This window comes from Schistocerca nitens, chromosome 9, assembly GCF_023898315.1.
Source record: "Schistocerca nitens isolate TAMUIC-IGC-003100 chromosome 9, iqSchNite1.1, whole genome shotgun sequence".
Classification (NCBI taxonomy): Eukaryota; Metazoa; Arthropoda; class Insecta; order Orthoptera; family Acrididae; genus Schistocerca; species Schistocerca nitens.
In genome coordinates this window covers 367394888-367405937 of record NC_064622.1, presented here as the reverse complement: position 1 = coordinate 367405937, position 11050 = coordinate 367394888, and the positions used below count along the sequence as shown (strand labels likewise).

The window sequence follows — 11050 nt, the reverse complement described above, 5'->3', positions numbered from 1 at the left end:
ATGTGCAGCCTTGGCCAAATTGTTGGCACCATTTCCCTATGGCTGGATGCAACATTGTATCTGGCCCATATATTACCAGAATTTCACAGAGAATTTATTCACAATTTACACGTTTTGCCTAAAAGAGTATTTCTGTCCTACATACTTTAACTTCGGAGTACGTTTCCAGCTGCTGTACCAGTTTCCCACACTGTGATGCACTGTTATCCGCATTGCAACACTATGGCTGTAGGAAACCCAAAAGATGTACTCTCCTCCGACAAAGCTAGTTACTCAATGGTCTGAATGTCGGATGACATGTGCAGCTTACTTTCTGAAGCCCCATCCAACTACCATCTCTTATACTACTGGAGAACAAGAAGACATCGATGTAGAGGCAAATTAGAATCTATGTCTTGCTGAGAAATACAGCAAAACTTTCTACTTGATAATAGGTAATAAGAAAATGTCCAAGTTCCATAAATATTTCAACATATATTTTCTAATTTAATTAATTTTTTATATATATAAAAGTCAGTACAAAAGTCAGAAACACATAAAATGCAATTTATGCTATTCACACATTAAAATTATGGATTGGAAAACGTTGCATATATGACAAGTGAAAAATATATCTGTAAAATTGTGTTTGTAAAACAATAATCTGAGTAATCCACATTACTTCTGATATATTCTCACAATACTACTTTTGTATGCTTCAACAACAAAATACCACAGAGTGCATCAAAATAGTCACAGTTTAATAGATGTCCTGAACATGTCCTGAGCACCTTTATGATTTCAGGCAATTTTTCTGGTAAATCTTGGAGCACCAATAGATGTTATGAACTATTTAAAAAATTTAATTTATGTGACAACTATGACATGAATAATACTGTACTGAAAGTAATACTATTGCCACTAAAATACAGATTTTTAGTAAGGAAATTACAATGCTCACTAATCAGCTCTGAAAGGTAACACTTCTTTATCACAGTACAGAATCACTGTTCCTTCTTATTGTAGATGAAATTATATTATCACAGTCCTGTTACAGATATGTTTCTACTTAATGTCCTATGTTCCTTTCAAACCTGTTATAGCATCAGTTCATCATAAAGTTGCAGAAAACAATGTAATCCACGTAAACATGCAAAATGAGATGACGATGAAATAAATGCTAGTGACTAATGACAAGATCTCGGACAAATTACTAAATCATAATCTAAAAACACAAATAAACATGAGCAATTAAAGACAAAACTGAAAATAAGCTGTACATTACTAAAACGGCAAGACATTACACACAAGAAAAATTTAGAACTGCTATACGGGCAATATGAAAATGTAGGTACCTTCAAATCCAGGAGCATGAAAGCTCATAAACATGGAACTGCTATGGCAATGCTGGAATTTTAAAAACCTCTATTACAGCACACTTAATTTCCTCGCCTATATTTGAATGTATTTATCCCAACACAAAACAACGTCAATACCACAAAGTTCACTTTAAATGGAAACATTCACAATCTGAGCACTGATATGTGAAAGCATATTCTGACTAGTTCTTTCTAACACATTATCTCATCCACAGCATATTGCTTCATACATGAAATGTTTCAAATATAACTTTAATAACAGAATAATAAAATAAATTACTTTTGCTGCAATAGTTCTGTTAACAGTTGGGCTACATCTTCACAAAAAGCTATTAACAACAATGCTATTGTGTCTCAACTGCTTTTTGTTTCTAAACATTTGTAATTTATCCCAAATGGAGTGAAAATAGTAGTTTCCTCCAAAGACATGTCAGGTAACTTAAGAGAACTGCAGATTACATTCTCCCACTATCGCACGCATCCATGGATAGCAATGGAAAAAAATGTGACAATCCATAACTGGGTTAAATGTCTACTTGCTGTGATGTGTTACTGAACCAAAGTCATCATTTTTGCCTATTTCTGTACACCGTTACTAAAATGGCCAATCTCAAATGAGTCAGCACTAAACATTCAATTTCATGCTGAAGAATGGAAGCAAAATGTAGGTCGCACTAATCACAGTGAGGAAATGGAATTAGATACGAATATAAAAAAACTGTCTCAAATTACACTACCATCATCCCAAAATAAAGCACCTATTTGGATTATGAAACATACAGTTTTCCACAAGAAATAAGTCCAATCTCAATACTGAGTTTTTGATACTTGAGAGTGAAGAAGCTTTCTATTGTGGATTTCTACCACGAAAGTTGTGTACTCTGACACTCATCTGATAAATGTCATTGCAAATTTGTGCAAAGTGAGGTTTGACAAGATGCCAATACTAGTATGTTTAACTTCCAATAATATTCAGTAGTCCAGCATTTATCACTTTCTAGGATTCGGTCACAAATTTAACTGCCACATCTTTCATTTACATACGCTACTGAAGTACTAGACGGCAGCTGATAGCAAGGTAAACCTATCATTCTGTCATACCTCTCCTACGTCACACACTGTACAAAAAGACTACTTTCATAATATGCAGCTGCCATTACAAAATGTCTTTTGAAACCTTTCATGGTATAACCAAGTGATCCTGCCAATTTGAACCACAGAATGAGGAAATTTGTAACAGCAAATGAGAGTAAACCATAAAGCTTTACAGCAATAGTACATATACTTATCACAGCCTGTCTTTGAACCATTCTGCAAATAATGTGATCAAACCATATGTCATTACTCCAATATGAAATCAGTGTGTTTTAATTTGTATTGATATTTCTTCCAAATGTTTTTGTGTCGTAAGAGTTAACCTGAAGTAGAAAACTATATGAATTGTTCCTAATGTGTTCTTTACCCATGCACATACTGAGAACCTGTGATGGGAGGGTTGTTACTACACTAATGCACTTCATAATTAGAGACAATATATGATAAACAACATGAACAAGAAATCTGAGAACAATATTCCTGGTATTGATGGGCACGTACAAAACTATATGCTCGTATCATAGAAAGAGGTAGTAAATACACCTTCTCTCTGACTCTCCAGCTTTAAAGAGAACTATTTAATAACAGAAATGAAGTAATCAGCCTTTCTGTTCAGTGGATATCTGTCTAGTTGCCATATGTATTGTAAAATTTTTCAAAGAAAGCCTATTTGATTTGCAGAATAAATCTTACATAAATTAACTAAAATTTTCAAGCAGCTCAATGTGTGTCTTTCAACAGTTTTATCCTATTCATCAGTCATCATTTCACATCAAGTTGGTGTCTGGTGACTTGCCTCAATGGTCTGCATGATAGGCAGTGCTATGACTACTGATCTTCATCATCTTCAATGTTGTCTTTTCAATACACAACATTTCTAATTTTACTAACTGTCCAATATTTTAAATAAATGTAACTAAATGAACATACAGTAAATAACACATTCCAAATGTCACACAAAATGTTCAAATGAAATACAACACCATATTTTAGTGCTAAAATGTTCAATGTCTTGTTGGTAAAAAACAAATGCAGCTCAAGAATAGAAGGTGGAAGTCTCATTTCTGTTAATAACCCAAAAAATTTCCCTACAACAGGCACTAAATGTCTCAAGTTTCCTTAAAAAGCTGGTTATCACACACACAAAAAATGTCACTTCACACAATCTAATTACACAGCAAACAGATCAAAAGTACACATCATATTTTTTCCACAGTTGTGCACAGTCCAAAAATAGCAACAATAATCAACTCCACTCAAACAAAACAGTTTCTCCTCTCAAAGTTTATGTGGATGTAATGTCTGCTGCAGGCATGTGACCGGTGTCACCAAGAGAACGTAAGTAAACAAATCCGCTGGGACGGATGACAATCCATGTAATACTTGCATGGTTCAGGCTCAGACGCAACCAAGCTTCAGGAGGAAACTGCAGTGCTCTAGAGAAATGAAAAAAAAAATCAATTTCAAACATCAGAAATGAATAAACATAAATGGATAATTTAAAGGGTGTACATAAAGTCCGGAAACGCTTTCAATTATTTATTGCACAAGAACCAAACATTGTACAGATATCATACATATGTCATTTTGAAGAGGAACCCTGAAAGTAGGTCCCCCCCCCCCCCTGTATACAGTAACAGTGTAGTTAGGTAATTTGCCGATAGTCAGCGCTAGTCGCGAACATGGAAAACTCAGGGGCAGAGCAAGCTTTCTGTGTGTGTTGGTGTTCCACAAAAATAAGTGTACTACAGCTGTTCAACAAATGTTCAGAACCAAGCACAGTAGGAAGCCACCAACAAGGAAGGCCAATTACCATTGGCACAACAAATTTGTTACAATGGTTTTCTTGTGCTCGGCAAAGACAAGCAAACATCCCATGTGAGTGAAGTGAATGAGAGACATTCATAAGGAGTCCAAAGACATCGGTGCATTGTGTATCCCGTGAACTCGAAATGGCTCCAATGACAGTCTGGAAAGTCCTGCGACAGAAGCTGTCTATGAAACCATTCAAATTGGAGCTCAATGATGACGACAAAGACAAGCATTTTGAGTTTCGTTCGCAGTTGCAACAACTGAATAAGGATGGGGATGGCATTGTTGATCACTTAACTTTCAGTGATGAAGCTGCTTTTCACACTAATGGGAAAGTGAACAGATGTTTTTTGTGCCTTGTCACATCGAAAACTGTACAGGCCATTCTTCTTCGCCGAGAGCACTGTCACTGGATATTCCTACTTTGACATGTTGCAGCAATGGCTAATGCCTCAAACGCAATCGGACTCTCCGTTCATCTTTCAGCAAGATGGGGCTCCACCCCATTTTCATCGTGAAGTTCGTGAGTACCTGAACACATGGAGCTGCCACATCGATGGATCGGCCAGGCTACAGAAGGGGGCAGTGGTTTCATGAAATGGCCTCCACAATCACCAGATCTCTCTCCGTGCGACTTTCTTCTGTTGAGACACATTAAAGATCTGGTGTATGTACCGGCTCTACCATGTGATGTAGCAGAGATCCAGGAGAGAATATGGGAAGTAACTGCCACAGTCAATGAAGCCATGCTGGGACGGGTACGGCAAGAATTCGATTACCATATTGATGTCTGCCGGGTCACTCGTGGTTCACATATCAAATGTTTGTAAAAAAAACTACAATGTTTAGTTCTAGTGCAATAAATAATTGAAAATGTTCCCGGACTTTATGTACACCCTTTACACACAAAAAACATCAGTGAAATATTCCAATTTGTGTAAGGAGTACATTGGCCAATTGTTCGTTGAATTATGAATTCACTTTTTGCTGCTCTACATATTAATTGTAACAACATCGTTCTCCATTCTTTCACTGCTGAGGCTATTTCTTTACTGCCATATTCATGTTGGCCAAAGTACAAATATGCAAGCTACCTATTCACAATTTTTCATCAACATTCACAACATCTCCTGTCAAAAGTTACTCAAGATCCAAAATCAATTACACAGCAAACCATGCAACATGTACAACTATATTACACACAAAACTTTTCTCATAGTTTATCTGTTTGCACTATCACCTTTCCTCATTTGGCTGAACACCCAGAATGTAATTATTCATTTTTGTATGACAGCTTTTTGAGATTCTTTGGAAAGGAGAAAAATTAATTCAGTACAATACTAAACAAGTAAGACAGGTGGCTGGAAGAGCTACTGATTGCCTTTGTGGAGGAAATACTAATAGTTTGGAGTAGTTAAGTTGTGGTTTAAGTAAATGACAAAATTTAAGCCGTAGAGAACTGAATAACAGATCAATGATGAAGCAGTTTCCTTTCAATTATTAGTCAAGATGATTCTTATGACACTTCTCAATGTAGCCCACAATCATCATATGATTTTACTCCATGTCTGACGGGCAAGACACCAAACATAAATACAAGTTAAATAAAACTTGCACCACAAATATTGTGGAAATGTAAAATGCTATTGATGTGCAGTTTTCACAGTATGGATTGGGAGTCACGGTCTCGTATTGTTAGCCAATAAACAGATCGTAATCATATTTAGAAAGATCTAAGCCGCACTCGCATCTAAGCCGCACCTGAAAAATGGGACTCGAAATCAAGGAAGAAAAATTTTCCCGAATCTAAGCCGCACCTGACAAAAAAAAAAAAAAAAAAAAAAAGGGGGGGGGGGAGAAGGAGGAGGGAGGGGGAGAGAGAGAGAGAGAGAGAGAGAGAGAGAGAGAGAGAGAGAGAGAGAGAGAGAGAGAGGAATCGTCTCATTAGTGAAACAATGGCAGGAGACTGCTATTTGTTGTTACTTACACTGCTGCTTTCTTCGATAATGATCAACAAGAACCAAATAATAGACTGCATATGATAGAAGATGTTCTGAACGAGAGTTTAGCGAAAATTTTTCTCCATTTGAAAATCTTTGCAGGCGCCTCTTTAGTACATTACATTCTGCACAGAAATTAGAGTCATCTTAGATTTAAAAATCTATTCAATTGCCGTGCTTCGTTTCTGACTGTATCACTATTAGGCATAAGAATATTACGAATATAAACATGACATGATATGTATATTCTTCCGCATTTGCTGCTGTCTCACTCTAGTTTTGTAGTTTATTAGGCAGACAGGATTTAAATGAGATAGCAGCAAACACGAAACAATACATGGCAAAATGTTTATATTCGTATTATTCTTATGGTGAAGAGAATACTGCACGTGATTCACAATTCATAAAAGTTCCTATTAGCAACCATCTCTTCTCACAGGTAGGAAAAAATTCAGAATGTAGAGTTGGCCATATTGACAAACATCCCAAACAGTCTTGCCAGTCGGATTTTCGTAGTACATTGAAATGCTGCTACATTCGAAGATGAACAATTCGGAATTTGTACTTGCTTTGTTGGATAATGTATGAAAATGCAGTGGTCGAAACTCGGGGCGAAGAAAAAAGCTCGTCTTCCACCTTTTTTTCTAAATTTATTTACTGACGCAGAGGTTTTGGCACCAGTGTTTACCTTTGTGCCTACAAAGCATGCCTGTGTAGGCGCTACATATATTTGACGGCAGAAGTTAGCTGTGGCAGCACCCACCAATATTTTTCCGAACTTCCGCTTGCTTTGCACTCGATTCTAAGCCGCAGGCAGTTTTTTAGATCACAAAAACCAGAAAAAAGTGCGGCTTAGATTCGAGTAAATACGGTATTGACATTAACAAACTTAAAGTAGGGTAAATTAGAAGTGGTGTTGGTAGCACAATTCTAGCGTGAGTCATTTGCAAGATGAAACTTCCTGGCAGATTAACACTATGTGCTGGACTGAGACTCGAACTCGGGACCTTTGCCTTTCGCGGGCAATTGCTCTACCAACTGAGCTACCCAAGCACGACCTACGGCCCAGTTTTACTTCTGCCAGTACCTTGTCTCCTACCTTCCAAACTTTACAGAAGGTCTCCTACAAACCTTGCAGAACTAGCACTCCTGAAAGAAAGGATATTGCGGACACATGGCTTAGCTACAGCCTAGAGGATGTTTCCAGAATGAGATTTTCACTCTGCAGTGAAAGGCAAAGGTCCCGAGTTCAATTCTCAGTCCGGTACACAGTTTTAATCTGCCAGGAAGTTTCATATCAGCGCACACTTGGCTGCAGAGTGAAAGTCTCATTCATTTACAAGATATCTTATTTCGAAAAGTTTCGTTACCATCACCTTTTTGTGCCATTCAACCAGCATCGTTGCTAGGTATGATGTTGTTATGTTTTCTTACAGTGTGCTTGTGTGTTGCTTGAGTGCAAAGTGACTTTTTAGTCAGTCAGTGTGTGACTGTCCAAGCACTAGGTCATGTGTGGATGATAGAATTAACCAATGCAGAAAAAGCCAACATGCTCATGGTGTAATGAGTGTGTACGAAGAATGCAGTTCATTTTTGTATGATGTATGCGGCAAGATGTCCTGATAGACGTCAACCATCTCAACAATTATTTATCAACCTCTTCAACCAGATATGTTAAGGTTGTATTGTAACACACAGACAGTGTAACAGAAGAAAACAAGTGATGACAGAAGACAGGAAAATTAATGTTCTTGCTGCTGTTGGAGTTGACCCACATGTTAGCTCTCATGCAATCTCATAATAAAGTGGCATGAATCAGGCAAGTGTCCTCTGCATTCTCCATCGATATAGGTTCCATTCCTATCACATATCTCTCCATCACGAGCTGCATGGAAATGATTATCAGAATCATGTTAACTTTTGTACATGGGCATTACAACAGGATACTCCTGATGAAACCACAATTACCAATCAAGGCCACGTAAACTGCCAAAACATGGATTACTGACCTGTTGACAAACCCCGTTGGCTTTGTCTGGTGAACATCACCATTTGTGGAGTATAACACGTGCTGTGTGACAGTGAACCATCAGTTCACAGGCCTGTTTTTCACAGATGGAATACTAAATGTGCACAGGTATTGCTACCTCCTTATAGTCCATCTTCCAAGGCCACTGCAGACCAGGAGAAACCTATGGTACCAATATGATGGCTGTCCAGCTCATAATGCGAAAGTGTCAGAGCCTGTCTTCAAAAATTATTTCCAAATCCTTTGACTGGACATACAGGACTTTTACTTTGGCTGGCCCATTCCTAAGATTTGATGCTTGTAGACTTTTTTTCTGCGGGGAAAGCTGAAAGATGTTGTCTACAAGGGCATATCAACTACAACCAATGATATGCAACAATGTATTACTGCAGCCTGCCCAAACATCTCCGTTGAAATGCTAGCATGTGTACAGCAGTTGCTCCGTAACAAATTGGAGGTGTGTATTAACACTGTCATGGTCATTTTGAATACTTGTGACAATCAATTGTCTTGTTACTGATCAGAGTCCACATAACTACTGTATGCACTTATGTTGTTCTTTACTGTGTGCTACCACAGGTATTATACAAGTATCGGGACGCGAACTTTTCAAAATAAAATATCTCACAAACAACTCACCTTAGAATCCTGGCAAACAAACATCACTGACATACTAATTTACCCTACTTTTAGTTTTTTAATGTCAATAGGTACTGTTTCATGTTACAAAAAAATGTTTCCAGAAGAAATACACTCTCTAAGCATTACTACAATCTGTTAATTGGTTAACAACATAAGCCCCTGACTATCAATCCATTCTGTGAAAACCGCACATCGATGGCACGTTCCATCTATGCAATATTTGTGGTGCAAGCTAAAGCGATTCATCCCACATACAGTATATCTATAGGCATGACCTCCATGATAACTTCAGTGCTGATGCACAAATGAAACTGAGCATCTTGCAGCAATAAAGGACTCACTGTGAGCAAGTAAGTGCATGGGCAGTGGACACTACTAGTGTAACAAGTTGAGAATTTGCGGCGTAAGGGAAGTGTGTCCATATGGCCGTGGCGGTTAACCCTGCAGTGGTCGCACAGGATATTGTTTCATTGTAGGTCGCATAGCGTCTCACAGATGCCATAAGCATTATTGCGCCAATAATGTACTTTTAGTTCAATCTGTTCAAGTTTATATTTGTAAAAACACTAATCAAGTACTATAAAAGAGAGGAGTGCATTATGACCAATGGAAAATAATTTATTTTTCTTATTTTTAAGTATAAATGTGCTTCATAAAACTGCTGACTGTCACATTATGTAATTTTTAATGCCTTTCATCACAAATGTGGAAAACTATCATACACTTTTCAAAAACCTGCATTACAGTCTTTGTATGGAAACGTTGCTATTTAATTGTGTTGTACAAATTATAACAGAAATATCACATTCAGTGGGCACTACTCTCAGCAGTCAGCACATACTTGCTGTGCACGTTGTAAACACAAAAATTTCTTACAGCTGCAGCATCTGTACTTGGTGTACCGGTTTTTTGAACTACCACATTTACAGCAACTCTGTCTTTTTGAGCTTTGGTCCTCTTCTGTAGGTTGAACAGTGTCTGCATCTGGAAAAAGATTCTGAATATCTTGTCTGAGATTTCTTGGCAACGATAAGCACTGGGAACGTTGACGCAAGTAATCGTCAGCTAGATTATGTGCCAGAAGTTTCAGAAACTAGCTGTGCCTGATGCAAGCACTGCTGTTATCTGCACGGTATATTATTTGCGCATTTATACCTGCAATGTTCATCATGGCATAAAAAATCACCACTGGCCATCTGTTGGTTTTTCTTGATACATTGTACGTGCTGCATAGCTGATCGACAGTATCAACTCCTGATTTGCTTGCATTATAAAATGTTACCATTTCTGGCTTTTTCTTATCGCCAGAAGTGGCATCAATTCCATTATCATGATGCATTGTGGATAGTATCAGAACCATCTTGTTTTTCTTGGTGACATATGACGTTAGAATAGAGTTTTTCTGTGTGGTTCTTATTTCCCTGTTCTCGCTTGCGTAAACTCTGGCGGAATCTCAGGTTTATTCTTCCCTATAGTTCCAACCAGAGTAAGAGTCTTATGATGCAAGTAGTCAGCTAACTCTAATGATGTGAACCAATTTTCTAATTATATTACATCCAGTTCCTAAGAGCTCATTAATGAGACGTTTCACAACATCTGTTGGTTTGTTGCTAACTGCAAATGGCCCTGTAGGCTGCTTACCAGCATAAATTTCCATGTTGGCTGTGTAATACATCCTAGCATCCTTTCATCAGTAGTACAGCGCTCCCCAACAGAATAAGCATTTCTACAATTTTCCACAAAGGGAGAAAACACCTCATATGGGGGCTAAATTATCCACCTTCTTCCTTTCCTCTCGGATATCCTTGTTGTTGAACTTCTAGCAATACAACAGGAACCTAAATCGTTTTTCAGCTATTATCAGACAACATAACTCCATTCCCATTTTATTGGCTGCCCATCTATCTTGGGTGTTAGTATTATCTTTGCTTGCAGCACATAAATACAATATTTCTAACAGAGCTTTTACTTCACATACACCGGTCAGTTGAGCATCCCTTTCCCTGGAATAATTTTTCTGTACTTCATAAATCTTTTTATTTGTGTGATCAACAATACTAAAAAGTAATGCACCATCGAAAAGTGACTGCCAGTATTCCATCAGTGTTCTGGCA

The 11050-nt window shown here is 37.7% G+C and overlaps 1 protein-coding gene across 2 annotated transcripts in view; it reads right to left on the bottom strand.

Moving 5' to 3' along the window:
* Positions 1–454: 454 nt before the first annotated feature.
* The window catches only part of LOC126203383 (serine/threonine-protein phosphatase PGAM5, mitochondrial), a 28919-nt gene continuing 18323 nt past the window's right edge, over positions 455–11050 (bottom strand). For both annotated transcript variants that reach the window (XM_049937680.1, XM_049937681.1), the window contains exon 5: positions 455–3889. In XM_049937680.1, the coding sequence (XP_049793637.1) occupies positions 3739–3889 (151 nt within the window). In that variant the 3' untranslated portion in view covers positions 455–3738. The remainder of the gene's footprint in view (positions 3890–11050) is intronic.